Source organism: Prionailurus bengalensis, chromosome X (assembly GCF_016509475.1).
Source record: "Prionailurus bengalensis isolate Pbe53 chromosome X, Fcat_Pben_1.1_paternal_pri, whole genome shotgun sequence".
Taxonomy (NCBI): domain Eukaryota; kingdom Metazoa; phylum Chordata; class Mammalia; order Carnivora; family Felidae; genus Prionailurus; species Prionailurus bengalensis.
Window position 1 is genome coordinate 109489642 of NC_057361.1, and position 22788 is coordinate 109512429.

Here is a 22788-nt window from a genome sequence, read left to right on the forward strand (position 1 = left end):
CTAGGAACATTCCAAGCACTGTTTCCTCTAAGGCTAGCTCACCATGGCCCCGGGAGTCACACGTTATAAGGCTGATTTTCCCAGTGAGGAAACTGAGGTGGGGAAAGGGGAAGATATCTCCCAGAGCCCACGTGGTCATGTCCTTTGTGGAGCTGCCCTTGAAACGCTGGCTGTTGACCTTCAGGCTTTAGGAGAGGCGGCTGATTGCAGAGGGAAGAGCACTGACCATGTCTGGAGGCACGGGTGTGAAAGGGTCCTCTGCTAGCTAGTGCCTCAGGGACAGCAGCTGTTGCCTTCTGTGCCCCAGTTTCTCCATGTTTAAAATGTGCGAGTGGCACCACATGGGCCCCAAGGTCCTCGTTCGGGTCTGAAAATGGTATCAGCATATGAATCCAGCTGGCTTCCCCAGCCCCATCGTTCCTGGTCATCGTCAACTGAAATACAGAAAGAGTCCTTACACAGGGGGGCAGCTCTAGCTATGGTGCCACCTACGTAGGCAAATCTCCAAGGAATCGGCTGACCCTTGGCAGAGCTCTCTCTCCACTGCCTTACCTTAGCGTTACCGTATCCACTTAGTGTTGTCCTAGTGTTTTCATCTGACTGATATTTACTGAGTGTGCAGTAATGCTCCAAACACTGCGCTAGGTACTATGGAAACAACTGGGAGCAAGGACACAGTGTCTTTCTTCCTAAAATTAGGCCCCGTGGGGGAGATACAGAAGCAAACAGATAGGTAAAACACCGAAGGATAAGTGTGGGCATAAGAAAAGGGAACCAGAGTTCTACCTGAGGAGTCAGACTATGTTACCTTGAGGTAATGATGTGGACATCAGATTAAACTTTTTGTCAACCATCCAGATATTTAGAATCACCCAGGTGACTGCTGCAGATTTGCTTGGTCTATTATCCCGGCACTTGGTAGCACTGAGATGAAAATGTTGGATTCCCATGCCATTTAAGGCCATGCCAGGAAGGTAATGAAATATTTTGTTTCCAAAGTTCTAGAGACTTAATTAAGGAGGAAAGCAACTTTAGTGTTAGTAGTCTGGAAATAAACTCCTTCTCTTGGCATTTTCATGTAAATACTTCTGAACTCTTTCATGTGAAGGGCCTTCTAATTGCCTCTCTGGGACCTAATCCTGGAGGCTTTGAAATGGTTTCCCTTTGCAACTTTGAAACCTTTGACACTGTGTCCCCTGGCAGGTGTGATTCCACCTCTGTCCCTGACCTTTTCTAATAATTGGACTTTGGAAGTGTTCCTCTCCCCATTTAGTAAAGTTGCTGCTGCTTTTGAGTTACATTTGGAATTAACTTCAGGGCTCTGCTAAATGAAAGGAAAGCATATGTGTTCATATGTGATACTGTTCATTCAGCCCAAGGATTCTTTCATGTCAACAGAAGAAAGAAACTCCTATAACCCCTCAAGTACCTGTCTGCCAGGACACTTACTACTCTGCACCTCACCTTAAAGACAGCTGTCTCAAAATATTACCCCTCATCTCATCACTCGACTGTGAGTTCCTACAAGCAATAACAGTACTTTTGTTGTCCTTAGATGCTATGTGCCTAGAGCCAATGCCTCGTATGTAGGAGATGTTGTTCAATATTTGGCCAAACTCCAAACTTCCAATGTTGCTTTATTGATTTCTCAGTACTGTTTTATTGTCACATAAAGCCTGCCATAATTCATTCCCAAAGTCAGCCATCGTGCTATCCCACATAGCAATATTGTTTCATTATTTTGACAGGTGCTAAAATTAGACTCTAAACTTCTTAACTCAGAGTTAATGTTTTCTAAACATTATATTCATCTCCAGTAATTTTCATAACAGCTAACTTCTAGTCTTATGGATCACTTGCTTCTCCTGGAGGAGAAAGAAATGGTATAATCTGTTCTTTAAATTACCATGCTTGGACTGCTCATTAGGCTACAGTCGAATCGAGGGCCAACAAGTATAAATAAAGGATTTTAATAATTCCTTATAAGTTTACCAATAATTTATTATTACAGTTATTCCATTTAGTTTCCATGCAAAGCTTTATGTTAACTTGCTTATTGGAAAAAAATCAAATATTCACCATGATTTTTTATGGACTTTATATTGACCATAAGAAACTAAACATACCTGAAATCATAGAGCTAGAAGAGTCCTGAACAATTGTTTAGTGCCATGAGAAAATGCTTGAGTGGGAAAGCAGTTCACATTTTGTATAGCTGACATCATGACTATGAAAATAGCATAGGAACAGGGAAAGAGCCCAAATTCTGTTAACGGTCACAACTAAACAGTGGAATTCTCTGTGGTTTTGTTCGGTTACCTATGGTTTTCTATGGCTTCCATGTTTTCTCTACTGATTGGAGAAAATGTTGATTAGGAACAATAATTGTCCATAGTGAGATCCATTTGCTTTATAGAAGAGGAACCTAAAGTTCAGCATGTTCTAGCAAAACCAGGACAAGAAATTTGGCCTCAGCACTTTTAGACTAAGTTGTTCTTTGAATTAAGATTTGAGGAAGATGTGGATTTATTTATAATTTCCAAGCTCTATTGAATATAACTGACCTACCACATGGTCTAAATTTATGGTCTGCAATGTGATGATTTTATACACTTATATACTGCAAAATGATTACCACTATAGCATTAGCTAACATCTCCCTTGTGTCACCTAATTACCATTTCTTTTTTGCAGTGGGAACATTTAAGATCTTACTCTATTATCAACTTTCAAATATATACATAGTATTATTAACCATAATCACCACACTGTACATTAGGTCCCCAGAACATATTCATCTTATGAGTGGAAATTTGTACCCTTTGACCAACATATCCCCATTTCCCCCACCCACCACCTCCTAGTAACCATGGTTCTACTTTCTGGTTCTATGAGTTTAATTTTTTTTAGGTTCCACATATAAGTGAGATAATAAAGTATTTGTCTTTTTCTGTCTATTCCTGTAGAATTTCATGTTCTAAATAATCTAAACTTTGGGTGAAATAAGAATTCTGTGCATTTTAAAAAATGTAGCTGTCAATCTAAATTCAAGCGGGACATGAACAATGAATATGCCTACTTGGTTTCCTCCTTTTAGACAAAGCAGTCATTTGGACTGATCATCTTGCAGGGATCCCTTGTCCTACTCCTGAGTTTCTCCTCTCAGTCATGGCTCTTACCAAGTGCCTGTTGCCGGCAGTGCCTTTGGTCACCCAGGGAGTCTCATCACCTCTGCTGCAAGAGGAGATTAGACTGTTTTGGCAAATGGTTGTCAATGTGTCCGGGTATGAGTTGGATTCACTGAAAGGACTTGAACTTTTACATGATGGGTGCTAATTCCTGCTAATTGCCATCACCTCATAATTAAATCGGCAGAAATTTCACTCCAGGGGCAGGGCATATGAAAACCAGCAGGCTTAAAAGCAGCCTTCTAGGGGCGCCTGGGTGGCGCAGTCGGTTAAGCGTCCGACTTCAGCCAGGTCACGATCTCGCGGTCCGTGAGTTCGAGCCCCGCATCAGGCTCTGGGCTGATGGCTCGGAGCCTGGAGCCTGTTTCCGATTCTGTGTCTCCCTCTCTCTCTGCCCCTCCCCCGTTCATGCTCTGTCTCCCTCTGTCCCAAAAATAAATAAAAAACGTTGAAAAAAAAATTTAAAAAAATAAATAAATAAAAGCAGCCTTCTAGAGAACTCTGAGATTGGGGAGTGCCAGATCAACAGGCTGTTTTAGGCCTCAGTTCTTGGAAGGATTCAGAGGATACAGAGTATCACGGAGGAGTGCTGTTAGAAGCAGGACACAAGACCTGTGTATGCATAAGGAACCACTGTTTGCAGTGACCTGTACTGGGTACAGGAATAACAATGGAATAACATTGGGCTGGGTAGTTCCCAATTAGTATAATGCAAAAAGCAAATGCAAGGTGGTATGCAGGCTAGAGGACATGATTTCAAGAATAATTAGCATCCAATCTACATCAGCAATTGGCAAACTATAGCATGTGGGTCAAAAGCAGTCCAGTTGCAACAGAGACCTACGGCCTACAAAATCTAAAATCTCCTTTACATGACTGATTACAAAAAAAAAAAGGTAACCAGTCCCTGTTTCAGATCATAAAAGAGAAAGGTTGGAAGAAGTAAACCTGAAAGGAAATCAGGACAAAACAGCAGTTAAGGAGACCCCAACCTATTTCTGAAGCTCAGAAATGGAAGAACTTAACAGAGGAGATAAGGGTGGTGGGGGGAAACTGTGCGCTCGGATTAAAATATACATGGATGAGGATATTTCTATAAAGGTGATTCTGAATCATCTAAAATTGAAGCTGGCAAATTACAGCCCAGCCATCAAACTTGGCCCACTACATGTTTTTTTTAATTGTAGTTTTATTGGAAGACAATAACACCCATTTGTTTATATATTTTCTATGGCTGTAGCATTAGTACAAAAACCTTTAATAACAAGCTAAGACATTTAACTCTTCATTTCTCCTCAAGCCCCCTCCTCTTCTGGTCTTTCCCAAAGGGTAAGCTCTGTGAACCAGCATCGAGGGCTCTTTCTCTCCCTTCTAGGTGTACCTAGTGTTGTTTACCTATTCTAGCTACATTTCCAGTATTATCATTTTTATTGCCAGTAATCTGCAAGAGCAAGTGAGAGAAACTTTATCTTCAAGCAATATTTTGGCCTCATTATTCCATGTGATCTCCCAAATCATGGGTAACGTAGTAGGGTTGAAATTTTAAGATTTAATTTCTACCCAAATTTCTCCTAACATATTGATTAAGGGATTAATGCTATGTTGCAAGGATGTCTCCAGTGACATGCCAAGGACCCTGCTGTGTTCAACACTTTTATCAAATGACTTTGGTAAAATCCCGGAGGGCAAATGTGCCAATTTTTGGGTGATGCAAAAAAGTAAGAAGTACTTAGGTGAAGTTTTGGATACCAGAATTAGCATTCAAAAGGACCTCAGTGGAAGGGAACTCTGGGCCAAACTGAACAAGATGAAGAACTGGTTAGCAAATGGTAAAGCTGAGCCTTGAGGTTAAAAGAAAACCAGTTGTGCAGTCACAAGAAGTGATATAATTGTTTTGAGAGTAGTTTCTGTGGAAAAATCAAGGTTTAGGGGCCTTACTTCCTTGCTAAACATACTACTAAAAAAATAACTGGCCATCCTAGGATCACTTAGTATAAGAATGCTGCCACAGTTTGTAGTTTCTCCATGATGGACACTGGTCAATCCATGATTTCAGAAGGGTTTATGGTTCAAAGGACGACTCTTCAAGAGGACACTGGGAAAAAAAATCAGGAGTAGGTCTGGGTTTGTAATTGAAAGGTCTTAGAACAAACTATATCATCTGAATTGAGATAGAAGGACCATGGTTAACTTGGAGAATACATTCTGTGAGGTTGTTATCACTAATGAGTTTCTGCGGTAATCCTAAATCTTACACAGGAATTGAAGAATTTCATGGGACATGAATTAGACTTTCAGTGGTAACATTGAGAAAGTCCAGGACAAACCAGGATGATTGGTCACCCTACACTGAGCTTCGCTACACTTACCTCCTATCCAGCAAATAGTTATACTTGTTTTTGCTTTAGTCTTATTAGCACTTACTATTCCCTCTCCCATATTCTCTCTTCCCTTAAATTTTCACATAGTTACTTTGTGTCATTTTGGTCCCCACTCAAACATCACTTTCCTCAAAAGCAAGTATCCATAATAACAATCTTGTTCCTCTGCTCTTTCATATCATCCTCTTTTACTTTCATCTTAACAGTTATTACTACCTGAATTACTTTATTTGTTACTTGTTGTTTTCTGTCTCATCCCCACAGAATAGAAGTTAAATAAGAAGAGAAGTCTTGTCTCTTTTGTTCATTGCTACATCCTCAGCAAATAGAACAAAACTGACACACAGTAAGAAATCAATAAACATGTGTTGAATGGATAAATGAATGAATTATTCTGTATGACTATGAAGCCTCGATTGAATCCTCCCATGTACACACCAAAAATCTCTGAGGAAAAAATGTCCACAAGATAAGTAAAATTCAGTTACCTAGTAAACTTTCAGAGTAGGCCACACAGATCAGTATGCTATAGGGATTGGGTCTAGTAGACTCCGGTTATAAGGCAAGAAAGTTGCTGTCAATTAGGCCTTATGAGATTGCTAGATAAGTATTGTCTACACCCAGAAGAGCTGCACCTGTGCCACTTGCATGCTCTGTGCTGTGTACTTAACATGAAAAAAGTCTGTTTTCATCTTAAATCTCTTGTGATTATCTGTCTCTGGTCAAACTATCATCAGAGACTTTAAGAAATTTGAAATTAAAAGATTCAGAGAAAATGTATCTATGTCCCCACAGCCAACTTCCCTTTTAGAAACATTGGCCATGGAATTTCTTTCTATTATGGACTCCTAAAGTATATGGTTATTTTCTCCCAAGATTCTGGTCCATTCCATCATAATTAAGTCCATAGCATCATTTCCCCTCAATGCTTCTTTAACCTTCTGAGAAATGAAATTGCCACTAAGGCAAATCCCAAATTTATCAGAGGCTCTGCTTTCAGAGGAATGAGACTTCTATCAGATGCCTGGACAGCTGAAGCCTTCCATTCCTACTGTAGCTTGCCTCTAATGCCAGTTCTGTAATCTTCATTAGGGAAGCATCAACCATGTCCTCTGTGAAATATTTTATGGATGGCACAGCAATTTCTCCCAATTTGTATGCTCCTGCAAATGTTCTCCATCTTATTCTCTTTCGTATTTTGTGGATTTCCATCCAGGTTTAATATGTTTTTTTTTAATATTTGGGGGTGAGAAAGTCCCTAGAATAGAATCTTGAGGAATGAGTATCTCACATAGGCAGAACCTTACCATCAACCCTCTATGGAAGGATTGACCCACAAATGCCCAGTAAGAAGTGAACATCTGGCTGAAAGTCCCCTCTCCTGTCGTCTTTCTACGGTTCTGTCAGTCAACACAATATTTTTTTTTGTACCAAGAAATTGACAAGTACAAATTCAGGGGAAAAAAGATATTCAGGGCCAGATGGCCTCAAACAGTATCATTAAATGCAATATAAAAAAAAATACCTGAATGGAAGAATCCATTTAGTCAAAGTGACATCAAAAGCTTTTATTTCAGCATTTTTCAAGACTTTCCTCTGTGCAAGGAAATGCCAGAGAAAACAGAGGCAACTCAGATATGGTCACTAAATCCAGGGGCTTACAAACTCCAAAATGTACACTCAGCCTTACTTCCATGATATGGGGTCTAAATTCTTCGAGTTAAAAAAAAAAAACTAAATAAAAATAAAACTTTACCTAACCTCTGTTATCCCACAATCATACTTGAAAGAGAACTGGATTGACCAACATAGCGTTATCATTTGCAGAACCCGGCAAACGCAAAAGTTATGCAATCATCCTACATTGTACATCTTGTTCTCCAAAATTCCTCAATATAAATTCTTCATAGCACTACCTGAACATTTAACTTGCTAGCAGAAAAGAAAATAAATTAATGATGAACTGCTCAGAGAGAATGAAGTTTCTCTTTGAGGAAGACTGGCTGTGGTTCCCCAACACCACTATATTCAGTGACCAAAATCACTGCTATATGGAATGGTCACTGAAATTCTCATAAACCAGATTAGGAGGAAAGTGACCATTATTTTAATGAGCTAAATATAGCAGAAACTTCTTCCTCCTTTGTCTTCTCTATTTGTATTAGACAAGGATACCTCCTAAATCCCAAAAGTGGAAACTATTCTTCAAGACTGAGGTCATGAATTTAAAACCACCACAAGATTATCCAAATTTCCAAGGTTCCTTCTTGCATTTGAATTGTGCCTTCTTTTAACGCTACTTAAATATTTTTGGTCTGTAAGTACACTATACATTTTTGGCAAACACCAATATTTTTAAAAAATATCTAGATGTATTCAGAAAGGACATCTCCTCAATTTATTTTTCTGTGGCTTGGAACAAAGTAACAGAATTTTGGAAACTTTAAGAAGAAATTTCATTTCCATATTTGTGCAGGCAAAGAAAAATTGCATGTCATGAACTGGCATGAACTATATTATTATTATGTATGCTAGACAATGAATTTCTTTATTGTTTTTTGGACACCAACCTTTCATGGTAGCCTCATTACAAGACTTCTCTGTGTAAATAAAAGAAAAATACATTTAACAAGTAGAAATAAATGTGCATGATTCACCAGCACAGTTAACTCAAGATTTTCCAGCCTTATAACCACAACTGATAGGAAGATTTATTACCACAGCTGCTTGTATTAAACTTCTTTTCCTCGCAGTTGAAGGAATCAAATTTCTTCTTGGAGATTAGTCATTTGTGGGGGTGTTGCCAACTGCAAAATGCTTCTGTTATGAATGAGGTGCACTTCTCTGTTGCTGTCCTCCAGCCCTAAGTCAGTGAGTAATTTTCATCTTTTTATGTGTCTTTTCCCGCCTACCATCAGGAACAAATTTTAATGACTTACACAGTCAAACTTTCTTTAGTTGTTACTCAAACCTAAAACTTCAGATGGTATTGTTTCTAATAATGTGATAATATCGCAAGTAAAGGTGGGATGAAATGACATTTTGGCACATGTTTACAAGGATGAAATTCAAGCAGAAGGAAAGGTCTACATGGGATGTGAAACTGGGAATGGAGCTAACATATCTTATGTAGCTAATAATTGTGCCTGGCACTGTGCTAGGTTCTCTATAGACATAATCTTATCTAATTCTTAGAACAATCCTGCAAGAGACCAGGTGATATTCCCACTAAATATATAAGGAAACTGACTTTCTCAAGATTGTGCAGCTTATTAGTGGCTGAACCACAATTTAGGCTTAGATTCCACTGACTCCCTCACTTTCTTTCTGTATTTTGACATTCTGCTTTTTGGGAATGAAGAATTACCCAATTATATGCAGCACTAATACAACAATACAGTATGGAGAGATTTGATTCTGTGTCTAAATAAGAAAATCCTACAGCCAAAATAGATTTCAATGGGTCATCTGTTTCACTCCCTACTGAAATCTCACAAAACTGACAAGGCTCTGTCTTTTCCTTCCTTCCTCCCTCCCTCCCTCTCTCAGTTCCTTTCTTTCTTTCTTGTTCGCTCGTTCGTTCTTTCTTTTTTTCTTTTCTTTCTTTCTTTCTTTCTTTCTTTCTTTCACACTTCTGGAAACATACATTCCAAAATTTGACTTATCTCTCTTCAAAATTTCCAGTAACGATTGTCTTCATAAAATCCTTTTATCTAATACAATCTTCCCATCACCCTTTAAGCTCTTGTTTGTATTATACGGAGATGGTAGTATCTGAACATAGTAAGCTTCTGTCATTGAAGATATATGTCAGAACAATTGAACAAAGAGTGATGCTTTAGTAAATCCACAAGTTGCTTCATTTATTTCATGTCATTTTGGCTGGTGTTGTTTTTCCATTGACTTGAGTGATTGCTTTAGCTACATATACACTTTCTAATTTACCATCCATATGTGGTTTTAATATGACATGTAAGAAGCAAAAAAAAAAGAGTTGAAAAGCAAATAAGCATTTCAAGCATTCACAATTATATCATTGAGCTTAAAGTTAAAAATTATTTGTTAATCAGTGAGCCAACTTAAAGCTGTCTATAAATGTGCATTTTTGGTGGGGAGATGTAGATACTTGCCTCTTTTTTTTGGTCAAGAATAAAGGCAGTCATCTAGCTATGACCCTTTATGAAAGAAATAATTCTGTTTAACTCAATGTTAATGACGGTCTTACTTGATCAAGTGTAAGTACCTCTAATGGGGATCTAACACAGTCCAAACAACTTAACCTCACAAGGTTCCATAAGATAGGAAAACGAAGAGAACCTGTATTTTCATCATTGGATACTTGAGCAGCTGAGTCTAACTCAGTAAAACAAATGACACATAACAATTAATCTGAAGTCTAGAGCATGAACTCTAACAGGCTACTGAGATGCTATTCCTCTTATTTCCTAATATAGGTTACATTACATTTTAACTTTCCCAGTACTTGAGATGACTAAATGGGCAGTCTAAAGACAGACAATGCCTCTGAGGTGACTGAATTCATCCTCGTTAAATTTTTCCAATAACCTCAAACCCAGGCTCCCTTGTTGGGACTGCTGTTTTTCTACCTGGTCACAATGTTTGGGAATAACTTTATTGTTGTAGTGTGATGGGATTCTCAACTTCATATCCCCATGTATTTTTTTCCTCAGTAATTTATCCTTCCTTGATATCTGTTACTCCACCAGCTGGGAACCATATGTCTTGGCCCAATGCTTCAGGGACTTCCCCATTATTTTCTATACCAGCTGTTATGCCCAGATGACCACATCCCTCTTTCCAGGGATGACAGAATGTCTCTTCCATGCTGTCATGGTTTATGACAGGTTTGTTGCAATCTCCAATCCCCTGCATTACACCACCATTATGAATAATGAAGTTTGCGTACAGTTGGCCTTGGGAACCTGGGCAAGTGCATTCTTAGTAGCAGTCTTACCATTCATTGCAATTCCTGCTTGTTATTATGGACAGAATGCCATCAGCCATTTTACCTGTGAGATCCAGGCCCCGCTGAAGCTCATCTGCTCAGACACTCCTGTCAGTCTGATTCTGGGTCTGGTTATCAGTGTGTTCATATTGACCTTGCCTTTCACTATCATCCTTATTTCCTACTTCCACATTGTGGTTATCATGCTGAGGATCCATTCTGTAGAGGCCAGCCTCAAATCTTTCTTCATCTGTGGACCTTATCTAACTGTGGTCAACATATTTAATGGTAGAGCCATCTACATGTACCTGAAACCTCAAAGAAATCTCAGGAAGAGGACAAATTCGTCTCAATATTTTTTTAAAATTTGTTTTAACGTTTATTTATTTTTGAGACAGAGAGAGACAGAGCATGAACGGGGGAGGGTCAGAGAGAGGGAGACACAGAATCTGAAACAGGCTCCAGGCTCTGAGCTGTCAGCACAGAGCCCGATGCGGGGCTCCAACTCAGGGACCGCGACTTCTCAATATTTTATGGAGCAGTTAGTCCCATGTTAATTCCCCTCACTTACACCCTAAGAAACAAGGGTATAAGAGGTACACTGAGGAAGTTAGCCAAAGGAAATGAAAAATCCTAATGGCTCTCTTTAAATCTCTTCAATGTGCAGGAAAAACAATGAGAACTCAGTCTGTAAAATTTCAATTTTTTTTTAAAACAAACAACAACAGGGGCAACTGGGTGGCTCAGTCGGTTGAGCGTCCAACTTCGGCTCGGGTCATGATCTCGCAGTTTGTGAATTCGAGCCCTGCGTAGGGCTCTGTGCTGACAGCTCAGAGCCTGGACCCTGCTCTGGATTCTGCCTCTCCTTCTCTCTCTGCCCCTCCCCCACTCGCATTGTGTGTGTGTCTCTCTCTCCCTCCCTCTCTCTTTCACTCAAACATAAATAAAGATCAAAAAAAATTTTTAAACAAACAACAATAAAAATCTTACTGAACATTCTACTAGGTCCCTACTAGACACACTCATTATCAAGTTTACCATAAATGGTAACATTTTGTCAAGTCACATTGTGACCTAAAGCCATGAATGTGCCCAAAATAGCTCAGAGAGAGAATAATAGTAAGAGATAGGTAAAGGTGGATGCTACAGCTGTAGTAGTCTATTAGGGACAGGTTCTTTTCTGAGGTATAAAGTGCCAGTTTTTTGTGACCAACCATCTTCGTACTTGCCACACAAGGATAAAATTCATATATAGCACACTGATTATACAACCATTGTATATTTTATAGATGTCTACCCCAATTTTAACCTAATGGACAAATAATCCCTTAATTCCCACATTTAGGTGATAACTTCTCATAGCAAGAAGTATCTTTTGTATGTATAAAGCACTTTATCGCTTAAAAAGTGTTTTTAAATAAATTATTCTAATATTATACTTATAATTTCTTGTTTTAAAATAGTTTGCATGTTATACATATTAATAAATCTTTTCTCAATGAACATTGCTTCTACAAATATTAAATTTCTATCATATCAATTTCTTACAAAAACGTCTAAACTGAAATTGTTATTCTTTTGCCTTCTCCTATTTCTCTGCCTTCTCTTCCATGATGTGCCTTAGCGACCCTCTGGTCATTTCTACTCCCACTTCTCATACACATTCATGAGCTTTAGCATTTCTGTTCTACCCAAGCATCTTCAAGTCCAAGATTGTGATTATTTTTCTTTCTTCCCCATTTAATAAGATGCCATATGCACTTTCTATTATTGGCAATTAACATGTATTGTTCACTTTGTATCATGGTAATTTGTTGATTCTTTTTCTCATCTTAACTTTGACTCTGGAATTTTTCTGTCATAGCACTTTGAGGAGGTGGTTATGTCTTGTTTCTAAAATTTTCATTCTTCCCACATTCTTTTCTTAGGTAGATGGTTATCTGGTCACATTGTCTTCTACCCTTAGCCTTTCTCTTTACTTTCTGAAGGTTGATCATTGTGGGGTGTGTGTGTGTGTGTGTGTGTGTGTGTGTGTGTGTGTGTGTATAATTGATAACCTATACAAAAATTTTAGAATGGTTCCTAGCATATAGTAAGCATTCAATACGTTGCTATTTTTTGAATAGCAAATTTTTTATAGGTTGCTAAGATATTATTGTGATTTTCTGAAAGTTTCCAAACACTCCTACTGTTTATTTTCCCAAGTCAATCTCCTTTATACATTCTCCACTCCAGAGTGTACGACGAGAAGCCTCAGAACCCCATTTGCTAGTTTTAGAAACACAGTTATATCATATTTCTCTTTGGCTCTTGCTTTTATGGTTTTACTTTTAATCTGTTTAACTCCTATTCCAGTTCCTCTGACCTATGCTTGATATATTTTAAGTAGAGACAGCCCCAAACTTAGGAATGAGTTATGTTCAAAAGTTAACTCATAAGTCATCAGCTTGGAACTCAGAGCACGTTTTCCCCACAGAGACAGAGTAGCTACATTCCAAAGGCAGCTCACCAACACCTATTTAGGTCACCATTCTATCACTAATAATACTAAAAGCCCTGGGAACATTTTTAAAGTGTGTTTATTGGAAGATAGGTTTTGAGTCCACATTTGGATTCTAAAAACACAGGCACTGTTAGATGGTATTATTACTTCAAAAAAAAAAAAAGTCTTCCATGAGGATTAGTGCAACCACCCTCATGCCCTGATGAGTGTATGGGGAAATATCTACAAGATGTAAGAGTGGGGCTGAGGGAGCTTCTCTAGAGACTACAAAAGTAATAACTTTCTTCTATGTATGGGTCATGCGCAATTCAGAGGGCTACTAGTCCTCCCTTCATTTCTCTTTATGTTATCACTGGTATTGGATGGCTTGCTAACACAATGCCTGGGGCTATTCATTTTACAAACATTTACTAAATGGCTACTGTATGTTAGGGCTACAAATCCAGGTAAGTTATTTGCTGCCTTTGAGAGATTCATAATGGAGTTGGAGAGTAAATAAGCACAGTGAAGTGCTGTCGATACTGTGATCCATATTTGTACAGGTTACAAAGTCGAGTTCTAAATAGACAATCAGGAAATATTTAATAGAGGAGATGACACCTTTAGTAGAGTCTTGAGAGAGATGTAGCTTGCCAGTTGGATAAGGGAGGACAATTATGGACGCAACATGAACAAGTACTGAGGTACAAAACCCAGCTTGGTGTACTTCCAGATACTGCCAACAATTTAATTCCCACAGCAGAAGGTGTGGGAAGTGTTTTGGCAATATATAAAACCCGCGAAGAAAGCAGTAGGCCAGATTATGGAGAGACTGCTATGCTATATTAAGGAGCTAGCACTTTATTTACTCTACAGGTCAACAAATTATGGCCCAAATGGCCAAATCCAGCTCTCGGTTTGCATAGCCCATGAGCTAAGATTGGTTTTTAAATTGTTAAGTGATATAAGAAAAACAACAACAACAACAGCTAAGAAGCCTATTCAACAAAGACTGTGGGCAGCCTGCAAAGTCTAAAATATTTACTCTCTGTCCCTTTACAGAAAAAAGTGTGCTGAGCCCTGTTATAGGTGGTGGGAAACCATCAAAGATTTTTAAGCAGATCAGTAACATGTTCAGAATTGTGTTTTTAAAAGCTCACTTTTACAAAAAAATGTATAAAATTGATTGAAGAGGTATAAGATTGGACATAGAGTCAACTAGGAGGCTGTTAATAATCTGCGACTTGATGCAGAAATGAACTAAGAATGTAGCAAAAAAGATTTGGAAGAAACTTAGGTCATTGGAGTACCCCTTTCTTTTTCATTTTTACATGCAATTTCATTTACATTCAGTATGCATTTTCTCAGAAGCAGGGTCTTTAGCACAGATATAATAAAGGGTTTCAGGGGTTGGGTGATCTCATCATGAACGTCATTCACTTCTTTTCTAACATTCAAAGAACACATAGAGATATGGAGAGGGTAGGGTCCAAAGTCACAGAGTTGTGTTTTATTCATATATGACAACCCCCTTCTCTGATCCAGAATAGCTTTGTATGGCATATAAAATTGTATTTTGTTCAAATAAAACATGTTTATTTAAATATAATAAATGTCCTCTGGCTCCTTGCATGATTTCCAAAGTTCACTCCTCACCTGTTACTCCTTTAGACATACTGTTGCTTTTCATGAATTATGAATAGTACTACTATGAGCCTCAAATTTTTTTCTATGAAATATTGTTATTCAACATAGTACTGGAAGTCCTACCCACAGCAATCATACATCAAAAAGAAATAAAAGGCATCAAAATCAGTAAAGAAGAAATAAAACTTTCACTATTTGCAGACGACGTGATACTCTATATAGAAAACCCAAAAGATTCCACCAAAAAACTGCTAGAACTAATAAAAAAATTCAGCAAAGTCACAGGATACAAAATCAATCTACAGAAATCTGTTGTATTTCTATACATCAATAATGAAGTAGCAGAAAGACAAATTATGAAAACAATCCCATTTATAACTGTAACAAAAATAATAAGACACCTAGGGATAAACCTAACCAAAGAGGTGAAAGATCTATACTCTAAGAACTATCAAACCCTGATGTAAGAAAGTGAAGATGACACAAAGAAATGGAAAGACATGGATTGGAAGAACAAATATTGTTAACATGTCTGTACTACCCAAAGCAATCTACACATTTAATATAATCCTTACCCAAATACCAACAACATCTTTCACAGAACTAGAACATATGGAGCTACAAAAGACCCCAAATAGCCAAAGCAATCTTGAAAAAGAAAAGCAAAGCTGGAGGCATCACAATTTGGAAATTCAAGTTATATTACAAAGCTTTAATGATCAAGATAGTATGGTACTGGCACAAAAACAGACACATAGGTCAACAGAACAGAATAGAAAATTCAGAAATAAACCCACAATTTATGGTCAATTAACCTTTGACAAAGCAGTAAAGAATATACAATAGGAAAAAGTCTGTTCAACAACTGGTGCTGGGAAAACTTGACAGCAACATGCAAAAGAATGAAACTGGATCACTTTGTTACACCATACACAAAAATAAATTCAAAATGGATTAAAGACCCAAATATGAGACCTGAAATCATAAAACTCCTAGAAGCGAGCATAGGCAGTAATTTCTCTGACATTGGCCGTGGCACCTTTTTTCTAGATAGGTCCACTAGGGCAAGGGAAACAAAAGCAAAAATAAACTATTGGGACAAAATAAAAAGTTTTTGCACAGCAAGGGAAACAATCAACAAAACTAAAAGGCAACCTATGGAATGGAAGAAGATATTTGCAAATGACATATCTGATAAGGGTTAGTATCCAAAATATATGAAGAACTTAAAAAACTCAACATCCAAAAAGCAAGTAAGCCAATTAAAAATGGGCATAAGACACAAACAGACATTGTTCCAAAGAAGACATACATGTGGCCCATCACTAATCATCAGAGAAATGCAAATTAAAACTACAATGAGATTGGGGCGCCTAGCTGGCTCAGTCGGTTAAGCGTCCGACTTCAGTTCAGGTCATGATCTCGCGGTTTGTGAGTTCGAGCACCATGTCGGGCTCTGTGCTGACAGCTTGGAGCCTGGAGCCTGCTTCGAATTCTGTCTGTCTGTCTGTCTGTCTGTCTCTCTCTCTCTGCCTCTCCCCTGCTCACACTCTGTCTGTCTCTCAATAATAAATAAATGTTAAAAAAAAAAGCTGGGAAAAAAAACTACAATGAGATAGTACCTCACAACTGTCAGAATGGCTAAAATCAACAACACAGGAAAAAGCAGGTGTTGGTGAGGATGTGGAGAAAAAGGAACCCTCTTGCACTGCTGGTGGGAATGCAAACTGATGCAGCCACTGCGGAAAATAGCATGGATGTTCCTCAAAAAGTTAAAAATAGAACTACCCCATGATTCAGCAATTGAACTATTAGGTATTTACCCAAAGAACATATTAATTCAGAGGAATACATGCACCCATATGTTTATAGCAGCATTATTTACAATAGCAAAGATATATAATCAGCCCAAGTGTCCATTGATAGATGAATGGATAAAGAAGATGTGGTGTGTATATATACAATGGAAAATTATTTAGTCATAAAAAGAGTGAAATCTTGCCATTTGCAAGGACATGGACAGAGCTAGAAAGTATAATGCTAAGTGACATAAGTCAGTCAGAGAAAGACAAATACCATATGATTTCACTCATATGTGGAATTTAAGAAACCAAGCAAATGAGCAAAGCAAAAATAAAAGAGAAATAAAGAAACCAAGAAACACACTTAACTATAGAAAACAAACTGATGGTTACCAGAGGGGAGATAGGAGGGGATGAGTGAAATAGGTGATGGGGATTAAGGAATACACTTGTCCTGATGAGCACTGGGTGATTAAAATAAAAACTTTAAGAATATATATAGTTATTTTCCTGCAGGCCTTTTTCCCTCGGAGGAGGCCTGTAGGCAGCAGCCATGGCACCCAGCCCGAATGGCATGATGTTGAAGCCCCACTTCCATAAGGACTGGCAGTGGCATGGCCTCATGGTTCAACCAGCCAGCGGGGAAGGTCTGCAGACTCAAGGTCAGGAAGCCAAAGCAAGGCCCAGAGCCTCCATGTCCGGACCCATCCAGCCCATCCCATGGTGCCCCCACAGTGAGGTATCACACCAAAGTGCAAGTTGGCAGGGGCTTCAGCATGGAAGGGCTATGGGTGGCTGGCCTACACAAGAAGGTGGCATGGACCATTGGAATCTCAGTGAGTCCAAGAAGGTGGAACATGTCCACAGAGTCCCTGCAGGCCAATGTGAAGTGGCTGAAGGAGTATGGCTCCAAGCTCATCCTCTTCCCCAGGAAGCCATCAGCCCCTAAGGAGGGAGATGGCTTTGCTGAAGAACTCAAATTGGCTACCCAGTTGACAGGACCAGTCATGCCCATGTGGAATGTCTGTAAGAAGGAGAAAGCCAGAGTCATTAGAGAGGAGAACTTCAAGGCATTCGCTGGTCTTCACATGGTCCATGCCCATGCCTGGCTCTTTGGCATCTGGGCAAAAAGAGCCAAGGAAGCTGCAGAACAGGATGTTGAGAAGAAAAAAATAAAGTATCACTGGCAACTTGTGATTATGTACATGTATATGTATGGTTAATATGTAATATTATATGTATATGTGATATATAATGTCATATGTATATGTAAAGTCATGTGTGTGTGTGTGTGTGTGTGTGTGTGTGTGTGTGTATATATATATATATATATATATATAAAATGTCAGTGACTTCAAGTTTATAAGTTTTTCTTTGCTCAAATATCATTCACTCTCTTTGTTTCATCATATTGGTGATTTCCTTATTCTATATACTATAGAAACCCACAGATATAATCATTCTGTCATATATCAGTATATAAAATCAGTATGTTGTAAACCTTCAACATACACAGGGCTATATTTCAATTATATCTCAATACAGCGGCAGGGGGGAGAAACCTAAAAATAAGTGTTTGCTCAGCTCATGCAAAAAAGTCCTAGAATAATAATATCTAAATTTTGTTCAAGATATTTTCACAAATATCATCTCATTTGATCTTCACAACAATATGAAGTCACTTTACAGATGAGAAATTCAAGGATCTGGAAGCTCAAAGATTCTCCCAAGGTTGCACAGCTGGTAAGTGGTAGAAGTGGGACTAAAACCCATCTCTGACCCCAAAGCGTGTAGATTTTGCACTGCGCCACATCCATAACAGAAGCAGATACAGATTTTCTCAACATCTTTTTCATGATGCTCACTCACACTTGAGCTGTGAGGTCTGTGGCTGAGTCAATTCTTTCCTTTTCTGCTCGCTTTTGTGTGCCCCTGTGTTAGCCCATTCCTGCATTACAGCTCCACAAATGACCCTCATAAACTGACTTCAAGTCACCTTAGCTTATCTGTCTATAATCTCTCAAACACATGACAACTATCTTCCCTTCTTGCACCTGAGAAAATGTCAGTAGCCTTGCTTGATTTTGTTTCTTCCCTATATTACCCAGACTCTCTCAGTCTATTGCAGACGTTTGTCATTTGCTCTTTGATTTTCTCTATTTCTGTTCTAATTTCTTTATTCATTTTCTGTGCTCTCCATTAGTTTGTTCTAAAATTGAAAATGTATTTTTCTCTTCAAAGCATTTGGCTTCATTTCTTTCCTTGAGAGCTTTCTTCAAATTATTTTTTCATCTGTACCAATCCTCTCTGACAGCTTGAAATGAAAGCTGGGCTTCTCTCCCCTTGACCATTCCTCATCATTTTCAATGCCTTTTCTTTACTTATATGAATTTGCTCATCTCCCATTTACCTCTGCCAAATTTCCAAGCTTTTAAGAAATTAATTTCAGCTATTACCATTGCATGATCAGAAAAAGTGCTATCTTTCATTTTATACATCGGACCTCTACTCTCTCTTGCATATAAATCCTGTCAACCCTACTGGATCACTTCCCTTTTATGTGAGCATTCTGCAAAGTGTTAGCATACGCTTCCAAATTATCTTTCAAGTCTACGTTTTTACACACAATTTTCTAAGTATTCAGCTCCACTGGTCAATTTCCAATTATCTCTGGCCCTATTCCCTTTTCTGAGATGTAATTGAAATGTCCCTCTTCTCCAAAACCACTCTACTTTATGAAGAATGAAGACAGGGCACCGAATCCTTAATTTACAAATCCAAGCTGTTCTTCTGTCTAATTGACATCCTCCATCATGCCTTCCAATTCAGATCTCCTATCTTTGAGACATTTACATGATGATATTTTACCAAAAATCCTCTGTTGTAGTATCTTTCTCCTTTTCAATAACAGAAAAACTCAAACAAACCATGTCATGAATAATGGACTAGTACTATAAGCAAGCAACAGCATGTTGCAGAGATAGAGTAATTGGATAAATTATTTGTGGGTAAGAAAAATATGGATTACTTCTATGACAGATGAATTTGAGGTAGGTTTGGAAGCATAACTAAAATTTTAATAAGCAAAGTGTGGTATGGGAAACAATCATGTCATATTCATTCCAAATGGCAAGAAAAACTGCACCAAAGTGTAAATGCTTGTCATAGGGTGTATTTCAGAATGGCTGTTCCCATTGGCTGAAAGATAGTTTGCTAGTATTATAAATTAAGGACAGATATCATATGTTTTCACTCATATGTGGATCTTGAGAAACTTAACAGAAGACCAGTGGGGGAAGGGAAGGGTAAAAAATTGTTACAGACAGAGAGGGAGGGAGGCAAACCATAAGAGACTCTTAAATACAGAGAACAAACTGAGGGTTGATAGGGGGTGGGGGAGAGGGGAAAAAGGGTGATGGGCATTGAGGAAGGCATTTGTTGGGATGAGCACTGGGTATTGTATGTAAGCCAATTTGGCAATAAATTATATTATAAATAAATGAATGAATGAATGAATGAATGAATAAATAAATAAATAAAATAGTAGGAAAAAAAGAAAGATAAAGTGGGGCACATTCTAGAGCATATTGTTAGCCTTAGAAGTTCAGTTTTATCCTATAAAGAATAAACCATTGGAAGTTTTTTAAATGGTGGTAACATAATAGACTCTCAAATCTTTACTGAAAGAGTGAATGAGTGAATCAAAGATAAATCCAAATGTTTTATTTGGGTTACTAGGAAGAGAGCAAAAGTCTTAACAAGGGAAAGAAAGAAGGGTACCTGCTGGCTTTGGTCAAAACCAAACATAATTGGATATAACTGTGTGTGTAAGTTGCTTGAGAGCCATTCAATCGAGCTGTTCATCAAATATATGGATATGCAGGGTTGACAGGCTAAACACACAGATAAAAATTGGAAGTCCACCACACAGAAATGAGAGTTAAAACTGTAGAGGTGAGTGAAATCACCAAACACTAAGTCAGAGAAAAGATCAGAAGGAGTATTCATGGAGAATACCCACACTTATGGAGTAGGGAGAGAAAGAAGCAAGTTAAGGAGAAAAAGCATTGTATGAGAGTCAGAAAAAGAATCCAGAGGCCGAAATATTATTGAAGCCAAAGAAATAAGGAATTTAAAGGAAGGAGGTGTTTACCAATGCTGAATGTTTCCAAGATACAGAGGAGGATGAGTTCTTTTTTTTTCTTAATATGAAATTTGTTGTCAAATTGGTTTCCATACAACACCCAGTGCTCATCCCAACAGGTGCCCTCAGAGGAGGATGAGTTCTAAGAAGCATTAAGTATGACAATTAGGAAGTCATCAGAAATCTTTAAATAAGATATTTCAATAGACTGGAAGGTGCAGGAGCTAGATGGTAGGTGTGAAAATGTAGAGGCAGCAATTGTAGGCTACTCTTTAGGGAAGGCTGGTAATAAAAGAAAGGTAAGAAATGAGACAGTTCATGAATTTATCAGGATGAAAGGATGAAAGTTCTTAGAACTGGAGAATCCACTGTATGATTTTAGGCATAAGGAAAGGAGTTTGGTACAAAGTAGGATATACACATGCACACACATGTGTGTACATATATGGATATATGTGTGTATTTAGAGGGAGAGAAAGGCAAGGAGAGTGGGAGGGAGAAAGGGGAAGGGAAGGAAAGAAGTAAAGGAAGCAGGGAAGGGAATAAAAATATAGGGTAAAAATGATAGCATGGAAAGTGAGGATAACTACTGAAGCAAGATCCAGAAAAATCAAGAAGAGGTGGAATCAGTTAACCATGTACATGCAGTAATTAGCTCTGACAAGAAGACAGGTGGGAGCTTCTTCCTCAGAGGTAGAAAAAAAGGATAGGTTCCGATACAGAAAAGAGTTAAAGTTAAGGGAGAAAAAGAAACAAATAGACATTCCTCTCTGACCAATTTGAATTTCTATTACCCATTTCTCTATTCCCACTACTTCCAAGTCTTGGACTCCATCTTCAGGGAACCTGTAGTATTTACTTTCCTGCACTGCAGATGTTTTACGTAGCAAACCAACATTGTCTTTTTCTTTCAGCAAACACTAGTTTACCCCACCTGTTTTTTGCTGTCCTTCTGTTTTATTATTTTCCTTTACTCCTTTCTCTATCCCTACCTAATGTCTATTTTTATTCTTTACCTCAACATAAACGCATGATCCGCATATATTCGTTCCTGAATCTCTCCTTTTCATAGACTTTTCCTGAGTAGTGAAGATTATGGCTAGTGATTGCTATGTTTTTAAAAAGGTTGAACTGTGATAGAAAGTGATATCCAGAGAAGGGATAGGATAGTGGGGAAAAAACTGGAACATATTTGTAGGATAAGAGTCAACAGAAAAGGAAGTGAGGTACTAAAACAAAAAAAAAAAAAAAAACAAAGGAATTGATTCTAGAGCAAGTGGAAGGAAATGAAATCCAGAGCACAGATAGAAGGACTTTTCATAAAAAAATGAGGATACTTTTCCACTGAAGCAGGAGGTAAAGAGTCAGTGATGGGTCACATGCATATGTGTTTGTAGGAGGAAGGAAAAGACCTCTATTCTCTGGAATAGTAGGGACGCCAAGTACTAAAAATGAAGGTAGAAGTGATGAAGTAAAAGATGGGAGGAGGCTCATAGAGGTTCCAACAAGCTGTTGTGGGAAATGGAGGAGAGAGTACACTAGGAAAACATCAGATTATCATACAGCATGGAGGGTCAAAGACAGCTTGAGATCCATAAATACTAAGAAGCACAAATCCACATAGCTGTGATATCTCATCTTAGCAATACTTAGCAGTCTACATGTAGGAAAACATGGCCTGAATAAGGCCTAAGTGTAGAAAAAGAGTTGAATTAATTCAGGTGAAATTAAGATAGAGATGGATTCCAATGTCCCAAGAGAGTATGCTGTGCTTGAAAAACGACAGGGGTTTGTTATGGCTGAAAGCATAGTATATGAAGCTGGAAAATTTTCATCAGGAACCTAATTATTGGTGTTCTCAATTCCTTTAGCAATGGGGATTTATTGAAGTGTTTTCAGCATGAGAATGACTTGATCAGCCCTGTATTTTGAAAATATCACTAGGGAATATGTGTGGAGGGTAGACTTGGAGGAGATATTGGAGGCACAGAGGCTATTTAAGAAGTCATTTCAACAGTATAGATGAGAAGACCTACACAGAAGTGGGCATGGAGAAGAGGAAATGGATTAGAGAGATGTACAGAGACATTTGTTTGAGAATAACTTGGAGAAACCTTGGGGACTAAATGAGATTTTAATTTATTTCAATTACTGTATTTCTTCCTACAGTTCCCTATT

At 38.2% G+C, this 22788-nt stretch overlaps 2 protein-coding genes across 2 annotated transcripts; both read left to right on the forward strand.

Moving 5' to 3' along the window:
• Positions 1–3168: 3168 nt before the first annotated feature.
• On the forward strand, positions 3169–12807 carry LOC122477149 (olfactory receptor 13H1-like). The gene is made up of 4 exons (XM_043570020.1): positions 3169–3284; positions 9804–9888; positions 10214–10881; positions 12771–12807. The coding sequence occupies exons 1-4, from the start codon at positions 3169–3171 to the stop codon at positions 12805–12807; spliced, it is 906 nt and encodes a 301-aa protein (XP_043425955.1).
• A 4082-nt stretch (positions 12808–16889) lies between these two features.
• On the forward strand, positions 16890–17689 carry LOC122477150 (60S ribosomal protein L13-like). The gene is given in 2 exon segments (XM_043570021.1): positions 16890–17075; positions 17077–17689. Coding segments are annotated over 2 exon segments (669 nt in total). The 5' UTR covers positions 16890–17019.
• Positions 17690–22788: the final 5099 nt, after the last annotated feature.